Below are 20,641 nucleotides of genomic sequence, written 5' to 3' on the forward strand. Positions count from 1 at the left end.
GGGCCCTACGCCTCTTTATTTGGAGGCGAATTGATGCTCTCGCTCTCCGCCAGTGCTTGCAGCCTTCCCCTCCACTCGCGCTGCCACGAGGAGGGCTCACCGAGGGCGTGGGTACTGGAAACTCCTAGTCGCCAGTGTAACGTAGCCTAGAAGTTGCTTCGCCAGAGGCGCCCACACGGTCTCACTCAATTAGGCCACACAATTGAGGAGACGGACACGGGAGGATAAAACGAACGTGTCTTTATTCTTACAACTCCATAGCTCTCAAATCACGCGCTTTTGGTGGGTGTCACCCGCCTTGTAAAGGCCTGACTCACCTGCCAAGCCTTCTGCACGCCCATTCATTCCAATGGGCTTCTCACCCGCCAAAAACAAAATCGGATGATTTCACCCGCCATTGCAACACAAATGGTTGAGAGCTATGCAACTCCCAACTGAAACTGCCGTCCTCCTCCCGCCTCACACGTGACAAGGGAAACACTGCAGTGTGCCGACGTCAAAAAGGAAATAATACTGTTGTTGACACCAAAAAAATCAAACTTTGAAATATTTAATTTGGAAACGATACCATGCCCATTCTGATATAAAAGAGTAGATGTGTATCCATTGAAGTTTAGTTTTATATCAGATCCGATGTATTCCAATTATTTGACAAATATACGTGATATAACTTAAGCTTTATCGCAGATAGTATCTTGAAATGTCTTGTGATTTGTTCAGGGTACAAGAATGTTTATGAAATTATGAGCAATTCGAAATGGCGCTGGGGTTGAATTGACTAAAGAAAGGTTGGCTCGCAAGCCTCGTCAGCAAAGCACTGAAGGTTCAGAAACCCAATTGCCATTTTCGACAGAATACATAAGTGCGTTCTAGGCAATGCAAACAAATATATCCTTTGAAGAAAGACTTCGGACATTCTTGAGAAAAAGCAATTATATCTTTTAGTTGACATTCTGGAATCGAAAAATTCAATTTTTATTTGATCTATTTTCTCTCTTTTTATTTATAGATCCATACACTACATAATTCTTTAAAGCAATTTAATATGAAATATTAAGCTTTTAGGAAAATAAACGGACGTTTCTGGTATTTTTTTCTCCTTTTTCTGATGATGCTCCCACTGGTTGTGCTGTGGAGAGCTCCACTTCAAGATGGCCGCGCTGCGTCAATCTCAGGTCTCGCGGCGCTTGCTGTGTGCGGCTGTGCCTCCCTTGACATCACCACTGACAGCCAGCCATCGTAATGTCGGCGCCCGGCTCCCTGATCCGGCTCCAGCCCGCCGCCCTGTCCCGCTTCCGGGGCGCATTGCTCGGGGCGCTTATGGGGGATTGCCTAGGGTCGGAGTTCGAGGGGTACACGGCGGTGCGAACGGGCACTGTTATCAAGACCATGCGGAAAATGGAGGAGGAGGGCCGGGGTACGGGTGAGCGGGGTGCAAGGGGTGCCATGCTGTTAAAAGGTTATGGGCGTGTGTGGCTAGTTCAAGGGGTTTGGGGTGGGGCAGGTTCAAGGTCTATGACACTGGGAGTGGTGTGTTTCTGACATCAATGCACGTTGTGTACAAGCACTACACCAATTCAGAATAATCTAATTTACAGGCTTGCACAGTGAGTAGACGAAGAAGTGCTCAAGCCAAATTGCATCTGTCAGTACACAACAAAACAATTATGCATCTTAACAGGCCATTTTGGTTGAAACAATCAAAATTTTACAATTGGTTCTGATGGGTAACATTAATGTATGTAATAGATGGCAGGTCACTGACAACACACGGGCAATTTTCAATGTGTTTGGTTGGTGCATATGCCCATGATATGCCAGTTTTTCCACTATAAAACACAGGTTACAATGCCCTTGTTTGTGATGCTAGTAGTGGGCACAATATATGCCCATATTGCTACTGTAGGACCACATTGTTATGTTATTTGGCATTCGTATAGCGCCTTTTACCATTGGTATGATTCCACAGCAGTATGGGTTGAACGCCCTCATGGACCGCAGTCCAGGTTAGTGGAGAGAGTAATGTAGTAAACAAACTTAGGTGCCCTCGGTATTTGTGCAGCCAGGGTGGAAGGAGTGGTGTGTAGGTTGTGTGAGATCAGTAGAATGTGTGCAGCAAGACCAATGGACTTGGGTACCTTCGTTTTGGCAGTGCTGGAGTTTGTGAATAAGACTGTGCAGCTAGGCCGATCTCAAGCGGTATAGCTGCGTTTTAAACACTATTGATGTGAATGTGCAGGTGTGTATGTAGTATGTGTGCAGCTAGGCCAAATTAATCAAGGGGTGTTGCTGCATTCAATTGTTTGTTGGTGCAGAAGAAATAGTTAGCCTAATGGTGTGTTTGGTGTCTGTGTGCTTTCCAGGGGGTCTTGTTCCTGTTGAGCTTCCAGTGCCTGTAGAGGGGGTTGTACCCAATAATGCAAGTTTTCCCACTGTAAAAAGACATTGGGCCTCATTACAGGTCGGGCGGTCCGGAATTAACAGTGGCAGAAAAAAAACTCATGATGCCTTTAGCCAATAATACCAGTTCGAATATTGTAAATAGTTATTGTTGGCTTTGCCCAATAAAGCCAACATTGATGTAAGAACACACTTGTGTTGGCTTGGCCCGATAAGGGCAGTACTGCAACTGTAAGAACCCATTACGATGTCTTAATGGCTGTGCCTAATAATGCCCGTACTGCCAATGTATTAATACATTCATGATGGATGTGGGGACAACAGATAATGGGATCCCTGGCCTGCCCCTTCGTCCTGCATCTTTCATGCCTGAGTGCCTCTTCCTTGAGTCTATGCTGTTGTGATCCCTTACAGAAAGGAGCTCCTTAATCCTTAGATGGCTCTGAGCACACCAGTGGTAGGGTGGCATCTCAGAACTCTTGTTCTGGTCCACAGCATGATGGGGGCATCATGGCTTGAAAGCTGGGTGGGCAGTGAGCAGACCCCAACAGACCCAGTAGGTACAGCTGGACGTGGTTGTGTCTTGAACATATTGACCAGAGCCAATACTCACCAAATAGCCATTAAGAGAGCGGCCCATATGCAAGCTTCGACATAACAGTCTGAACACACTCTTCAGCCCAAGGATGCTGTTCTACTAAATACAATGCTCTGTAGGGCAGGCCTAAACACATCAGCCGGGCTCTCATCTTGACACAGAGCTGTGTACATGGACTGTCCACTTTAGAGCACAGCAGGCCCAGTCCTGAACGGAGCTACACATGGGCTGTCTTAAACAGCTACGTGCCATCTCAGTCATTTAAACGGGGGCCATAGCGGTTGGCCAGAACACAGACGACTCGGTTGTTAATACTGCAAGCTCCTTTTGGGCCCTGCGCTTCATCCGTCAGTGGTTTCGGGCTGGAGCAGCAAAGTGAGGCTGCAAGTGGCTGTTTTGGGAGCTAGTGCCTGTACCGCCACCTCCAGTAGACCCCCGCCCCCACCCCCTGCTGGCATACTGGACATGACAAATGCAGCTGCCATTTTTTGTGTGTACCCTACACAGCACTGTCCCTCCTCTCAACAGGCTCCAGCTTCCACAGACCCTAACTACGTGCTGTTTTCAGAACTACCCGTGCTGCAGACATGGGTGGCTGCTGTTTGGACAGCAGACTACACCAGCCATCTTTAATACAAGCCAGGGTAGGCAGGCAGCCAACACTGCTTGGGGGTGGTGAACTGGAAGGCTTTCTTTTACTGCAGACCAATGGGTTTCAGTTGTATGTGTACATTCTCCCTCCTCCCAAATTACGTACACATTGTTCCTGTTAAGTACATGTTCACAAACAGTGTATACATGACATGGTGTTACTTCTGGGCCCGTCTGTGATAATCCAGATGGGTGCATGTCCTAGGTGGCACTGATGCAAGACATATGGGATGGGGCAGATACTAGAAGGCGTATGAGGCTGGTAGATATGAGGCATGCAGAAGGGCTATGACTGTGTCTCCTGTTCAAGGGATTTGGGTCGAACAAGTCCGAAATATATGGGGTGAAGCAGGTACAAGGGTTATCGAAGTGGGGTAAACATGGCTCTAGATAAGATTTGAAGTGGTAGTAAAGTCATACTTTAGGGAATTAAAAAGGTATTCCTACAGTGGATATTTTTAAGGTGAGTACAAATATACTTAAATTCTAAACGCATCTTTTTGTAGTACACGTTGCTTTGCTTCTATGAATTCATGCAAACTAAAAGGTGTATTTTTATGTTAAAGTTTCTGTTGATGTCAGTAATAATATCTGAGCGTGGTAATGTTCCGCTTTACCACTGATCCATATACATCAGTAGTGTTTCCTATTTTTTGCTGAGAGTATTTATGCTGGTTTTTTTGGGAGTAGTTGCTTGTTTTTTAGGGAGTAATAGTGGCTGGTAAGCTGCTTTTTTTTTGTAGCGCTTGAGGTGGGTACAATCAATATGTATGAAGTGTGACAGTTAAAAGGGTAATGGAAGTGGGACAGGTACTAGAAAGGGCCTTGGGAGTAAGGCAGGTCGAAACATTATGGGAGTGTGCCTGTATTAAGGGATTTGGGAGTTTTCCAGGGCAAGGGGTATGGGTGTGAGTCTGGTACAAGATGTATTTGGCTGGGGCTGTTATAAGACATAGGAGGTGGTCCAGGAACAAGGGGTATATTTGAGGGGATGGGGCAGGTAGAAGAGATGTAGGGTTCTTGGCAATTACAAGGGGTTTCTGGTACCAGGCCTATGTGGCAAATTGGAGCAATGCATGTAGAGTAGTTAAAGCTGCACACTGAAACACAATAGCAGGAGCGTCCTATCTTCATTGCTAGGGAGAACATTTCTAATTGGGAATTAGAGCTGGATAACAAACTTTTTAATTTGTACGTAGTGGAGGCAGGCATCCCAAACAGTTGTACGGATGAAGCTGAACAGTGAAGATTACCCAGCCTTGCAGCACATGGAGTCTTAATTCTATTAAAGACACAGAGGCTTGCTTCAACTACCTTTTAGTCCACTCTCCATCAGATTCAAATCATCACTTTTTAAAAACGTAATATATATATATATTTTAACCAAAAACACAATAAACTGAAAAGCACTGCAAATCCCAACAATTGAGTCTCTTGTAGTCCTTATAAGCTATGAGTCACTTTTGATGCCTTTCATCTGACATTGAACAATCAACCAACACGACCACTGCAGCAAATGTGCTGTAGCTGCCAGGGAAAAGAAACACGCCCTCTTTCAATGCCAGGCCTGCACGACTATTCAACCTGCGCCGCTATGTTCCTGTGTCGCCTTACATGGCTCACCCTGCTTTCTGGTCATATCTTGTTGAGCAAGCATCACGTTAGGGTGGGGTATGCAATCTTACCAAGAAAAAACTGTCTACCAAAATACTTTACAGTCCTCAAACACGCATCTACATATTGCGCAAGGGCAGGATAATGCTTGCCTCCGTGTCTTTAAAGGCATGGTCTAGTAAAAAATTGTATTTAAAAAATAGATAGGCAACATAAAAAAAAAAATACTAGCATTCTCTTTTTTAAAACTTCCTATGTAAAATTTTGAGCTACTCAAGCTCAAAATTCGCAAAAGCAAGCACATGGGCGCATCCATTTTGGGAAATGGATGCCCTCCTCTGCTGGCTTTTGCTTTTGCGGCACTAATGAAGGAAAAGCCAGCCAGCTGTAGTAAACAAAAGCTACCGCTGGGTGGCTTTCCCTTCATTAGTGTTGTACGCGGCGGACGGGGACCGGAGACCAGAGCAGGAAAGCTGCAGCTGAATCTCGGTAAGTGCTATTTATTTTTTTTTAAAAAATAAGCACTAGCTGCGCTTTATTTTCGAAGTTTTCCGGGCTGGAGGAGCCCGGAAAACTTAGAAATTAAACCGCAGCTTTAAAAACGTTGTATTTATGTTTGCGGTCGCTTCAAAAGCGACCGCAAACATAAATACAACGTTATTGTGTTGGAAAACGCTGCGGTTTTTCTTTCCGAGTTTCTCAGGCTCCTCCGGCTCGGAGGAGCCTGAGAAACTCGGAAAGAAAAACCGCAGCGTTTTCCAACACAACCGCGTTGTGTTTCTGCCTGCTGTGGCTATCACTTTGGGTCTCCGGTGCAGGAGCACCGGAGACCCAAAGTGAAAGCCACAGCAGGCAGAAACACAACGCGGTTGTGTTTACATGCCGCGTAGTGTTTCTGCCTACAGCTGATTTCCCATTTTTTGGCTCTCGGAGAGCCCCAAATGGGAAATGCTAAATGCTGCGTTGTTTCTGCCTAAATCTGCTTTCCCATTTGGGGCTCTCAGGCTTCCCGTGGGGAGCCCGAAAGCCCCAAATGGGAAAGCAGATTCAGGCAGAAACAACGCGGTTGTTTTCCACAATGCTGCGTTGTTTCTGCCTGAATCTGCTTTCCCATTTAGGACAGAAAGGAAGAGGGAAGCAAACGACATCAGAGAAGGAGGAAAAGACTTCCCTGGGGGCCGCTGCCTCGCGCGGCCCCCAAGGCATCTTGGCATGGTGGGCATGTTTGGAGCCCCCTGAAGCGTGAGCCAAGGATCCTAACTGCTAATGCCAGGAGCCCACTGTAGAGTGAGCCAAGGGCCCAAACTGATATTGCCTGGGGCAGGTCAACTGCCACGGGGCCCTGGTGGATGTCAGCCAACAGGGCCCACCCATAAGATTTAAAAAGGGCTGCAGGTACGGCAGTGGTCATTTATGGTCCCTACTCCAACCGGGCCGCCCAGATGAATGGAAGAGGTCATGGAGAGTCGTTGTGGTCGCGGGTGGACCACCACTAGGGTAGGGGGTTGCCCAGAAGACCAGCAGGGCACAGGTGGCCACATGTGGTGAACCCGGCTACCCTGAAGAAGGAAGCAGGGCAATACCCCCATTTATCATCGGGGGACATGCCCCCAGCAAGCCCTTCTTCCAGCATGGCAGCCAGCCCTCCGTGAGCCGGGGTCACCAGAGACAGCCCTTGAAGGTACTGTTAAGGGGCTGACTGACTGCAGCAGTCTCCCCCGTTGTGACATACTGTTTATATAGTGTTACATGTTGTATATATGGTGTATGTCAAGGTATACAAGTATGTGTACTTATATGTATATATTTAAATATTGTTAAGTAGGGAAAAGTAGAATGGGCGTCATAGAGAAACGGAATGTTATTTAGATATATATTATGAGACATTAAAAGGAAAAAGGGGGAAGAGGGGAGGTACCTTGGCATGTGGTAGCATGATAGTGTGGCGGCCTGCCTGAGGCCACTCAGCAAGATGGGACCACCAACAGAAGCCATCCTCTGGCCTCACTCCCCATGTGGGTGGTACCAGAGTGTAGTTAAGGCGTCTGTTGCGTCAGACTCGCTCTAAGGTTCCCCCGAGACCTCTCCAAGGAAGGGTGAGCTGATGTAGCAGGTCCCCATTTAGTTGGGGCTCACATCAGGGGAATCCTAGGGAATTGGAAAGGGAAGAGTATTTAAAAGTATATGTTTAGCATAAATAAAGAGGGGTGCCCGTGGGCATCCCTATAAAAGTTCACTCTGGAGTCTGTGTCCGTTAGTCATCAAAGAGCTCGGGGTGTAGCCCATCTCTTGTTTTCAGCAATTTTATTTTAGCAGGTGCAGCACTCCTCCCTAGCTAGCAGGCTGTGGGGGGGAGGGTGGTATCCATGGGAACTGTCCCTGCTCCGCGGAAGGGAAGAGTACACCCTTGCACGGACTAGGGCTGGAAAAACCATGGGCTACACAAGACTCCCTGTGCAGTAAGCCTGGGTAATCTTCATTCTATGTCCAGTACAGAGGCGAGTTTTATGCTTGTTCAAAGCGCTGCACTACGGTGGCTACTGCGCTAGAAACCAGCTTAAAGTAGAAGGTCTTAAATGTAGAATTGTTAAACCAATACGACGCTCTCAATATCTCCTGTAGACTAGCCCCAGAGCTAAATGCTTTAGATGCCATTACCCCTCTCACAGAATGTGCTCCAAATCCGTGATACATCTTCACCGGCTAGGGCCATAATCTTTCCACCCATCTAGCAATCGTTGCTGCTGCTACTGCTTTAAAATTCTTCCTGCGCATTATGAGGAGGTGGGACATACCCACTGGTCTTACTTCACGCTTCCTAACCTCGTACCCCTTAATACAACCGGCTGCACACAACTTTGGCTGCTCCTGGAAATAAAGGTAGGAAATCAATGAAGAGTTGCATTTCGTACGCTTTGCGATGATGAACGAGACCTCTTCAGGGTGGAAAATGTTCCTATCTACCTCTAGGGCTTTCACGTCCGCTCCTCTCCTATAGGACACTAGACACAGTAACATAGCCAGCTTCACTGACCGTTGCCAGTTAGATAGCTCCTTATTCAGTGGCCACTCCATGAAGAGCCGTAAGACTGCCTTGACGTCGGAAGTGGCGGAGTGCAAACTTTAACTGCGCGAAACAACCGCACCACTATTGGGTGCTCGCCCAACCGGCGCTCTGTCTACCGACCTGTGGCCCTCCCCAAATGGCTGACTTGTAGGGGCCCACAGCCCGAAACGCCTTGCCCCCTTTTGCGACAGAGGCCAAGAAATTCATCACCTGCACTACAGGAGCTGAAACGGGATGAAAACCGCACTAGGTGCTCTATCGCTCCCACTTCTTCCATGCAGAGTCATAGCTCCTGAGTGTGGAGGGGGCCCAGGATTCCTTGAAATGTTTGGCAGGCTCCATCGACACCCGACACCCTGCACGCTAGCAGATGCAGTTGCTCTTTCATCATCAGAGGATGACTCCCTGCCAGATCCAACAGTTGATCCCACCTGTGAGGAATTATTTGTGGGAAATCCGATGAATTTTCCATCCGAACTGGAAACCACGCTTGCGACTTCCAGTTGAGTCACTATCACTACCTTCCCCCTTCTCCTGGTGGATCTTCGCTAATGTCCTAGCTAACATCATGAAGGGAGGGAAAGCATAGTGCACTGCGCCCGATCATGACTGTAGAAATGCATCCGCCCTAGGGCTTCGGGATCTAGCCACCAACTAAAGAACTTCTCTAAATTCTCTGTTCAATCTGAATGAAAACAGGTCTATGTCTAGGGAACCCCACAGTGCCGCGATCCACGTGAAAACTTATTTGTGTAGCATCCAGGCGCTGGGGTTGTTGTGTAATAGCATGAATTCCAATCCACCACTATGTTCAGGACTCCTGGGAGGCATTCGGCTGTGACTGATCCTCCTGTCGAAGCAGTAATGCCAGAAGTCCTACATCATCTCTACTAACATCCTGGACCTGGTGCCGCCTAGATGGATGATGTACCTCACTGCAGCGATGTTGTCCATCCTGAGGAGGATGCAACACTCTGTCTTGTCCCCCCATGAATGCCTTCACTGCGAAGGAACCTGCTAAATGCACCAGGCAATTGATATGGAGGTCCAACTCCCTCTACAACCATTTGCCTCCTGGTTCCAATTGCCTGCATCTGCGCCCCAGCTGGCTTTGCTTGCGTCCCATTCTATCACGAGGTTCGGGGCATTCGTAAATATCACCAGACCGTTCCAGGCTTGCATGTTCTGGAGACACCATTCCAATTCCAATCTCCTTTCGTGATCTAGGGGCACTAGCTGGTGATACCTAAGGCCTTCCCGAAGGTGACGAATTGTCAGCCTCTGCAGAGCCCGGTAATGCAAGAGGCCCGGAAAGATAGCCTGTATGGAGGCTGCTAGCAAGCCTACTGTTCTTGCTAGAGCTTGGATCGATATTAAGGTCTTTCTCAGAGATGCCTCCAACGCCTTGATCGCTCAAACCTTGTGCGTCGGGAGCTCTAGAGTTGCCTTTGTAGTGTCCACTATGAAACCTAGGAACTCTATCCTCTGCCTGGGGATGATTACGGATTTCTCTTGATTTGATTCGGAAACCCAGGGAAGTCGGGCGTTGGGACGCCCACTGGGACACCCACTGCACCTGTTCCTGCAGCGCCTGTCTGTTTTCTGCTAGGATAAGCAGACCATCTAGATAAATGACTCTCATCCCCCTTTCTCCCATGGCTGTCGTCGCTGGCCTCATAATCTTTGTGAATGCTCAGGGAACCGATGCCAGCCCGAATGTGAGGCACTTGAACAGCCATACTTACCCGCAGCCTAGGAAACGGAGGTATCTGCGGTGCTCGCTGGCCACTAGGACTGTTAGATAAGCATCCTGCAGCTCCATACGGACTAGCCAGTCTCCTCTCTGGAGAATGTCTCACAGGACATGAAGCCCCTGCCTGGTCCATAGTTTTAGCAATCAGCCCTGCCGGGTTCAGTACTTTCTCCTGGCATCACACCCAGGCTCGATCCATGCCCTTCCTTAGATCTCTGGAAGCCTTAGACACATAAGTGATCTTACGGAGATCTAGCTCAGGGGTCTCTGCCACCTTGCCTGGAAGTTCCAGCTGTGGGTTTTCGGAACACAAGAACCTCCTTATCTCCTTCTCGATGGGCTTGCGCAGACTCTGCTTAATGTACAAAGCCACTCCCGACCTCCCGTGCACTATAGACTCTGGGTCACACATCTGCCAGCTCTTCCTTGGGCGCCGCAAGGTGCTACTCCTTCCTCTTTCTCTCACCGCTCTTAGAACTGAACAAGATGTTTGTCCGAAATATCAGAGTCTGGCGATGTATTGCTCTCACCCATATTCTGCGCCCCTGTGACAGGGTGTTGGTGTCTTGGCACAGTCTATCTTTGCATGAAAGCGTCTTTCAGCTTATCAAAAGCATTGACAGCCTCAGGAGCCTTCTTCTCACACTCCTTCATTGGACCTGAGGGCGTCGAAGAGGTCTTCCTCTTACGGGTCTGTTCTTTCCCCTTACTAGCTTCCTCTATCTGAGGCTGCCTGGAGAATATGCTGTCAGTAGCAATGGTGCCTTTCCTATTCTGGCCCTGCCCAATCAATCGTTCAAGTGCCTCTAATATCTCCTGCAGGGGCAGTACTCCTTGCGCCACTGCATCCACCAGGGAATCTCTTAAGACTCTTAAAACGGAGAGTTGAATCAGCGTCTTCCTCCATGAACGGTTGTTATTGACTCCCCTCGCTGCCGTCTGTAAACTCCATAATTGAGCATCACTTATATTCTACCAAGTGCCTATGTACCTGAACTAAGCAGGCTGAAAGACGCATCCTCAAAACGGGGTGAGCGTGGGAGCTAGGTTGGGTATGTGTGAATGTGCGCACTGCCCAGTGCCCCACTAGAGCTTGTCTATGAACGTGGGCTGCTGTTCAGCTCTGCTCTACCAGAGCTTGTTTATGGTTGTGGGCTCCCCCGTGTTAGCATGTATCAAGGGCTCTTTTAATAATCGCCACGTGGCGTTTTCCTGAGTACCGTTCTGACTGCAGGAACGTATTGCCCACTATCAGAAAATAGGCGACGCCTGCCGTCGCCAAGTTCCAGTGTCAGAACATGCTGCTGGATAGAACGAAGAGGAAGCTTCCTGTTGCCTCTGCTCCGGCGATACTGAGAGCGGTCACCCTCTGTGAATGCCCCTGTTGGGGACGAAAGGAGCGTGAGCGGGGTGCCCAAGCGTGAGCTCCATACTCGCTGGTCCGGATGTGCTCTTGTGTAACGGAAATGCAGCTTCTATAAATGCTGCTGCCGCATAAATGTGCATAATTCGTGCTGAGTGCGCCGCACATACAAACAGTACAATCCTTTCATAGGAACGCGCATGAACATGCAAGAATATATTTACAAATAGATATCTACCCTTAAGGAGAACTCTAGAAACCAAACACTTTCACCCGCTGTACCCTGTTCCCCTTTGCCGGCCTGGATCCGTCCACTGATAGAAGTGTTGCATATCCTGCCACGTCTGAGTCTGCGTGCATAGATATATCAGGGTAGCCCATGTTAGGTAGTCATAAACTCTTTGCTGACAACCGCGCGGCTGAGTCTCCAGTAACAGGACGCTAGAGATACCCACGAGGTGGGATCGTTATGCGGTCTAGAACTTTCGTGTTCTCATGCGGCGATCGCGCATGATGCCACCCGTGCCTGATCAACAGAGACAAGTGCAATTAAGACACGACTATCTGTAGCAGGTGAAATAACCAGCAGCGATTCATAGTGCCGCCAAGCAGGCCTCAGCGCACCCAGTCATTGCAAAATTCATAAATACGCTGTGGTTTGCGCAGATTGGACGTCAACATTTAAAATGATGAAAGTATGAAGTCCAGACAAGAGGACATCTAATTTGCTGTAGATAACCCATCACCCCCTTCCAATTACTGAGCCGTGCAGAGTTATTTGTTACAACACGGCAGCACACACACTGAACAGGCCTCACCACAAGTCTCCGTCCTGACAAAGGCACGTGCAAGATAGGCTCATACAATAGCCTGTGAGGGCCGAAACGCACCTGTGTAGACTCTCCATGCTCCATTTCCTGTGTCACTTGTCAACACTGTCCACCATTGTTACAACACTGTGTCTAGAAATTGTATTAAGTGTTGTGACCCCTGTTGTTTTCCTTTACAGCAGTAGGTAACCTATTTTAAGTCAACATGTACTAAGAATTGAGCTATAAATATCTCAAGTATGTATGTTCTACAATACCATGTATTTGGCTCATGTTCAGCCATTAATGAAATGTTCTGTGTACTTTGTGTGCTATTAGACCATTAGGTCTCCTTTTTTGAATATAAACGTTCATTGAAAAAAGGTTTGTCTATTATGTTATATTAACGATACGCTGGGGATAATCGAATAGGCAAGACTGACCCTGTTCATTTGTTTATTGAAGGTAGTCATATAGAACATACAGCTCTTCAGCTATGTGGAGTGACTGTCCTTTGTTTGCCCAGCTCTTTCTGCAGCCCCCTTCTGAGACCGATCTCCCATGCAGTGATGAGTGCTGCATTCAATTTCCATGCCATAAGGAGTGTTTTTTCCACTGCCAAAAGATCAGAGTGAAGTGCCTTGTTCCCAGCAAATGTAATGTTTACAAGTGGATACCTTCCCTCAAGAGACAAAATTTTGCAGAAGATGGAAGCTGCGTCTTGAGAACTGACTGCAGTTCAGGTTTATCCCCTTTACAGGAGCTATGCATTCTAGCTGCTCACACCCTAGGGTGTCAACAATCTCACCCTAACAAGGATGCTTGATGTCTTACACACCCTGTCCAATATCCTGAATTGATTTCCTGAGTTTTCAGGCATACTGAGATGACACACTCGGTTGTACACATTACCTCACCCCATAAGTGCACACACAGACAGTGGAAAGATCTAGGTGCCCTTGAAAGAGGGCACCTAGATCTTTCCATCTCAAAGCATCTCACTTGCTAACACACACTCACTCAAAAAACGCACAACTCTCAAACCTAGTCGTATTGTCGGCTTGCTTACTACAACCACTAGGGGCACACAGAGACAATAGCAACCTCTGTCTGGCTCTCTTCCACCCCCCTCTTTCCCCCTCTCTCCCTCTCCTCAGTGCAAGCAAAGGCAACACTCTAATGAGCGAACTGAGAGCAGTGCAGCAAATTCTGACAAGACATGCACCCAGGAGCAAGTGAAGACTGGAAGGTTCATATGCCCCCAATTCACAGGTGCAGTGCAACCAGCTTGCACATCTGGACCATCCTCCATAATAATCCTATAATGACAACGTATGTATATTTAGGTGTAATTGTGAGAAATCATCTGGCTGATAAGCCTTATGATGATAGCATAAGAAATAAATCGCGCACTGCAATTTCGCAAACGAAAATTGACGCCAAATATTGCAAATTCTCAATGGAACCAATTAGAATATACTATAAACAAAAAGTTACACCTGTGATACTATATGGAGCAGAAACAAAAAAAATATTCTTACTCATACTGGGCGAAGATTGAAGGTGTCAATCAGAAAAAAAGTGTTACATTTACCCATGTCAGAATCCATCACTGTGATAAGACACGAGTTGGGTTTAATATCACTTTATGCAGTGTATAAATTTGCAAACATCAAATGATTTATTTGTAAAAACATAGAAATCGAAAGTGCAGAGGGTTATGCATAATGCAGACATTTCAATTGCGCTATTAACATCTAATCCTGATAAAGCGAGAAAAAAAACTGTGGGAGCATGTCTGGATACATACCAGAGAGCAATGCCAGCTCTATATAACATTTTTCAAGAGAACCATTTTTTAAGGAAAAAATATGGACTAATACCATCTTATCTAATGAAATCACCCAGTCCACAGCATCGTGCAGACTTTATGCGTTTTAGAGTAGACTTGTGGTCAACAAGGGAAATCCTGTGTAAATGGCATAAACAATCTGAGCAGATTGTAAGATGTCGCTTTTGTATTATAGAAAAGGAAACCTTGAAACTTGGTAAATTGTCCTAATCCATTAACAAAGAGAATCAAATATTTTAAACACTTCTTTCAAGAATGTAGGTTGTTGATTCAACAAATCCTATGGGAAAATGTGTTCCATACAGACTTGAAAGCGATAAAATATGCTATAGTAAATTACCTTAGAGAACTGAATCTATCTGATATATCCAAAGCTAATTATAATTCACTATTTATTACTGAATCATAAAATGTTAATTGAATATAATTTTCTTTTTTAATGTTTCAGTGCTTATTTTGCTCCTTTTAACTTTTTATGTGTATATCATTTAATGATGTTTCACTTTACAAATTAGAAAGTGAAAGATTGTATGTAAATTGTTAATTTTGTGAATTTGATAAGATTTATTCTTTATACATTTATGTATAAATTGTTGAAAGGTTGAGGTATTACCCAGCCAAAACAATGAAATAAAAAATGAAATCAATAATAATCCTATACCTTTGAGGCTATTGTATAAATAACACTACATAGGGGTTGAATGCATTTGTACAAAGTGTCCCTCATTGGAACTAACAGTTTGCCTTCTAGGAGGCTCACCAGTCCTGAGTAAAACTCTTTGACATTAGTTTAGTTCAGTTGGCCGATGGACAGCACTTCTTCCCACCCTCTATTTTGCTACACCACCACCTGGATCTGCTGTACCGATTGCCACCTCACCTATGGCCTAGCGCGGGGCTTTCAGCCTTGCACCACTTGTCTTTCCACCTCTTACATTTGATGGGCACCCTGAGAATTCTGACACGCGGACATGGCCTTGGATGAAGGCTTCCACTCAACAAAACCATAGGGACAGACTCTTGGCGAGCCCTTGGTGCCAACGCAGTGTTTTTGGCAACGTTCTTGGTAGGGGTCAGGGACGTCCTTTGGGGTAGCCAGGGGTTGCAACTGCTAAACCTGCCTCCCCTCTGCTACCCCTAGATCTATCCTTGCTACCCCAGGGCCACTGGACAAAGAGGCAGTGCCAAGAGCAAATGTCTGTGTTGCACCTGAAAAAGGCGGTTGTAAATGCAGCTACACATGCCACCACTTTTTTCTCCTGGAATCTAGATCTCGTTAGCTGAAGAAATAACAGGGATGCAGGAAAAACCATGAAGCCGCCATCTCTAACAGGTTGGCAGTCCATTAGTGACGAATGCCTGAACGGTTGAGTTCAGAGGCGGGGCTGTCTGAGCAGCTCATACCCAGTACAGGAAGGGCATGGGGGGCTAGGTCTAGCGAGCTGGGAATGGGTAAGAGCAGCCTGCAGTACTCGGTTACAGCACAGCATGAATGCAAATCTCATCAGTGTTTCTCGTTGTCTGCTTTGCACATCCAGTGAGCCACTAGGTCTGTGGTGAGAGGGGTGTCCCAGTGGCTTCTGCCACCAATCCTGCCTGGGCCTCATGTGACCTCACCCAGATGTGCCAGACCTGCATCATGGGCACACTGTAGATGGATCCATGGTGGGATAATTAATGTACATGAAGTTGCCCTCCGCCTCTGGAGTAAACCATCTGTTGCTTCCTCAAGCAAAAACTATATATATTTGAAAGGGTCGCTCAACACTTGCTTTGGGGACAAGATAATGCAGTGCAAAGTGGGTTCAGTTCTTCGAAGCTGGAAGAGGTTGGCATTAAGCAAGATATAAAGGACCAAAGAAAATAACAAAATCTGCTTTTTGTAGGGGTGATGTCATGGACCTGCTGCTGTTGTTTACATTTTAAAATAAAAAAGCCTGCAATTACTGTGACCTGCAACACTTCTTTCCCCTCCATCTCACATCTAATAATAAAACAGGGGACTACTTACCAGATAAGCAAAACAGAAAGGTGATGGCTGGAAGGTTTCAAGTCCTTCATAACCACCTGCACGGCTATGGGCAACCCTCCAGACCATCGTTTTTCTGGTTGGACTTGTGTTGGTCAGTTGCTATTTCCAGTATGTGGCCAGGCACTTGGCAGAGACTGGATGTCTGTGCTTTGGGGCCTAGGCATCTTCAAGATTCTCTGTCTGTTTACAGTTGAGCCTGAGTGATGTACAATAGTCCAAGTTATTGTATTGGACGTCTGCTTACATTCATAGTGATTTGGTAATATAGGCCGTTTACACACTGATATTAATGCTACATATGGTACATTCTTTTATGAAATGTATATCATATTACAGTGATATCGCAACCATATCTTTCTTAGTGTACTAAGGAACAATGCTATGTGATGCCACTTCCTGTTTTGTCAAAGGGTGAAAGGTTGTGTGCCATCCCTTCCTGTGATGGCACTTGGGGGTGGGGGTCAAATGACATGACTTCCTGTGAAGTCATCAGCGGTCAAGGGTCATGCAATGTCACTTCCGCTACCCCAGGCATTTTGGTGAAATGACGTCCCTGGTAGAGGTACAGCCGAATGTGACATGTACCACAGCATGGCACGTCTCCATGGCATGATGAGAGCAGATTTTTTGCGGTAAGACATTGAAACAGTATTAATACTCAGAAAGCCGAACAGAAGTGTGGAGTATTAAAAATAATTGTACTATCGCACATTTCAAAAACTGAGATGAAATTGAAGCATTAACTTGGGTACCAGCCGCTTGTTGTCTTTGCCATTGAGCTACAGCCAGCACCATACAGGAGCTGCTTTTGGCTCCCCAGGCCAACTGATGGCGAACAACCACCTACGTGTATTAGGGAAAATCTAAAAATAAACATTAGAACACGTCTCTGCGTGAAAGTATAACTGCTCGTAAACAATGGACACCACATGTTTGCTTCTTATTTGCAGAAGGCTGTGCACTAGTTACTCATTCCCCGGTGGTAGCTCCTGGTCACTGGTTAATGCTCCACACCCAGCAGCGGCCTTTAGCTCCTGCCTATCCAATCTTCATTTCAATCCCTGGAATGGTGGCATGCTGGGACTTGCAGTGGTACGTGGTAACTGTCATGGGCAGCTCCTACCCCTTCTCCCATTGCTATGGTGGTTCACAGTACCACCACTACCTGCAGCACTGGCAGCACCATTCTAAACTAATCAAGGAAATGGCTACGGCCAGGCACAACCCACACAGTGCCACTCTCTGCATGCCGCAGATCTGGGACAATTACACCGGCCTCATGCACTATTGCGTGGGTAACCAGCGGGGCATCCTGCTCCACAGTCAGGCACAACCCACACAGTGCCACTCTGCATGCCGCAGATCTGGGGCAATTACATCGGCTTCATGCGTGGGTAACCAGCGGGGCATTCTGCCCCTCCTGCAGCACTCTTTTCCACAGCAACCACTCGCACCTCTGCCTCCATGGATGGTGGTACTTTCTACTTGGGTACAGTGGTTATTGCCGTCTACTGCTCCCTTCACCACAGCTACCTCTTCCACACTGAGGATCCATTTCTAGTCTGCCAGGACCTCCTTGTCACCAACTGAGGTCTTTACTTTAGGTAAGAAGTCTGGAGCTACGGGTCCAGGTAAACCCCTTTTTATTTTTACAACTCAAGCTTAAGAGTAACCTTATACAAGGACCTACTAGGTCTCCACACCCAGGTAACTGCTCTAACGATCCTAGGTGTGACACACAGGCAGGGAATATTCCATATCCCTCAGTTCTACACCTATCATCACTGACTCTGACCTCCCACCTCATGGCACACATGCAACAGACAGATACAAGACAGAGAGCCCTATGCACAGTTCTCCAAGTAGTCTAGACGAGAAAAGATAGGAGACGAGAAGGTTAGCAGCTTGAAAAGAAAGAAAGGGGCAAGCACGGCAAAGATTGTAGCGGTGGAAGCAACGGGTACGAGCCGTGTTAGTAGTATGAGAGAAGGATCAAGGCGAATGCACAGTTTACAGCAGAAGACGACAAGCGGAGAAAGGAGGGAATGGAGGGAGGGGATTTGTGGGGAGGAAGAAGGGAAGAATAGAATGTCCATCGTTTTTTATTTAAAGTGCCTGATTTTCCAAATATTTGGGAGGCTGCTGGTGCATGGGGTGTTGTTTTGGGCGGGGAGGGGCAAGAACTGGGTGGGAATGGCCACAGGGATTAGCCTGTCCATGGGCGGTCAATGAGTGGGTAAATAACCAAACAAGCCCTTGTGTCCCTCCTCATAGACCATTTCTCCCTAGCTGTAATCTAATGCAATAGTGTCGCATATATGCCCGCAGTGATGAATGTGGAGGTTTTTAATGTTGCATACTATTCCTTTTTGCAGATACGTTGGATTTCACAGATGACACAGCCATGGCAAGATCAGTCATACAATCTCTGTTAAGCAGTCAAGAGTTTGATGAAGTGGATATGGCAAAGAGGTAAATGGCTGTGCACCAAATACACAGAGACATCTGGTACTCTTTAATGGCAGTATCCATCTTTACAGCATCGGTCACTATTTCGCGACTGTTTTCTTGTATAGCCCATTAACTTCCCCAGCTCCCACAATGATCTAAAGGGCATTTACATTCTGATAGGCTTTAAATGTAACAGTCCTTTGAACTGAGTAGCTTAAAGAACGCCCCTTACTTGAGAGCGTGTGGACTGAAGCATGTCCTGCAACATCAAGGGCTTCATCACGAGTTGGGCGGTAACGGCGGCGCTATTAGCCCTACCGCCAAACCCCTGGCGCTATTAGCGCCGCATCACGGGTTTGGCGGAACGGTTAGTGCCCATTTCCCCATTGGGCCCATTCGGGAATTCCTCATTCCCAAATTTGCAGCAGATTTCCCCCCAGCTCCTAGCTGGGGGGAAGTCCGCCAAGGCCATGATCTGGCAGACCCTTAAATGCGGCGGTAATAGCGCTACTGCCGCATTTAAGAGTTACCGCCAGACTCGTGATGAGGACCCAAGTCTTTGATTTTAGGCATCTTGCCTAGCTTATTTTGTTTTGGGTATTTGCTTTATTTTTATGAATCATGATTGTTGCTTTAGACTGCTCTGAGACACAAAGCCTGTTGCACTGCCAAAACAGAAGCAGATCTGTACAGTTGAGTAAATGCCATGTTCTTGGGATTCTTACTGAACACCGCTGCCATTTGCATGGTCTCCAGGTGCTCTGGCTGCTCTGAAAAAGTGGATTGGTTAGTCGGGAGGAGAGTGAAAATGCAAGCTAGTTATGCTCGTGTTGTTGAAGCATGCATACCGAACTGCCCTAAGGCCTGCATGCGAGTGAGAGGTACTTGGAACCTGTGTGTGATGGTGTTGATTGACTTGTATGCAGGCGAGATTGACCGTGATATTTGAGCTAGAGTGGTTAGTGGGTAGGGTTAGCTAAGGATGAAGTGAGGTGTAGGAGAGCACATGTAGTTTATATCCCTGTATTTGAGACGTCCCCAGGCACCAATCACAACTTTTGCAATATATGGTGTGATAAATGGTGACAATAGTGCATCAAAGTGTATGCACTGGACAGTGAATTGAAGGCACGTGCCCTGGGATACTCTGCTGTTCCACCTTATTTCTCACATGCCATAACTTTCTGTCCTATCACTAAGTTAGTAGGAACCAGGCTTACTCGTGTGGGTTGGATTGCAGTCTGTGGATTCCCTGATGGTTCCCTGAACCTGACTTCTTGACAGCTCTTGAGTCTTGCCTGCCGCCTATAGGGTTGTATGTGGCATGCAGACTTAATCCTATCAAGCCATTTTGGAGCTACTTTTGGAGTCCTCAGATAACCATGCCCTTTCCATCTTCTCTATCTGCCCCTCTCCTTATATAGGGGTATCGGGCAGAACCCAAAGTTTATTGGGGATTATTTCAGTTTATTCTAAAATCTATTATTTTCGTGTTGATGGAAGATTATTCCCCTGGCCGGACCAACTCTGCTCAGTGGTACATTCCCAAAGTGAGTATAACCTCATGTACATGAAATGTAAGGTAACCATCTTCTGTGCTGACTCTTTCCTAGCATCTCCAATGTCCCACTAGTCATCCTTCTTCCCAGTACTGGGCCATCCTCAGACCCATGTCTTTTCAGGACTTGCTGCTCTTACTCCAAGGTCCATGCATGCTCTCGAGTCTCTTCCCATATGGTCGGCGCATGGCGTAGAACGTTGGGATGGAGAGGGAGTAGAGAAGGAGGTTGGAGGAGGCGGGCGGCTGAAAGCTGGAGCCAAATCCATAATGTACCTCAACTATGTCAGAAAATAAAGAGAGAAACTGTTTGCTTGAGGCGGCAGAACAGTAACACCTTGGAATTTAAATTGAAATAACAGAAGTGACAAAAAACAATTCTGTAGTATCAAGAGTACAGCTAAGTACTGTGGATGCTATTTTTTTGTAATTCATTATTTTAAAAAGAATGTGCTTGAGAGTAGGTCAAGCAGTATCAGCGATACATTGCAAG

The 20,641-nt window shown here is 46.8% G+C and overlaps 1 protein-coding gene across 2 annotated transcripts in view; it reads left to right on the forward strand.

Annotated features, from left to right (window-relative positions):
* The first annotated feature begins 1,188 nt into the window (after positions 1–1,188).
* The window catches only part of ADPRS (ADP-ribosylserine hydrolase), a 47,005-nt gene continuing 27,552 nt past the window's right edge, over positions 1,189–20,641 (forward strand). Inside the window, exons 1-2 of one of the 2 annotated variants that reach the window (XM_069622610.1) lie at positions 1,189–1,417; positions 18,515–18,611. In XM_069622610.1, coding sequence (XP_069478711.1) covers positions 1,243–1,417; positions 18,515–18,611 — 272 coding nt within the window. In that variant the 5' untranslated portion in view covers positions 1,189–1,242. Of the gene's footprint in view, positions 1,424–18,514; positions 18,612–20,641 lie in introns of both variants that reach the window. The other variant, XM_069622609.1, reaches the window with a different exon arrangement.

This window comes from Ambystoma mexicanum, chromosome 11 (assembly GCF_040938575.1).
Source record: "Ambystoma mexicanum isolate Mex_15411 chromosome 11, UKY_AmexF1_1, whole genome shotgun sequence".
Lineage (NCBI taxonomy): Eukaryota > Metazoa > Chordata > Amphibia > Caudata > Ambystomatidae > Ambystoma > Ambystoma mexicanum.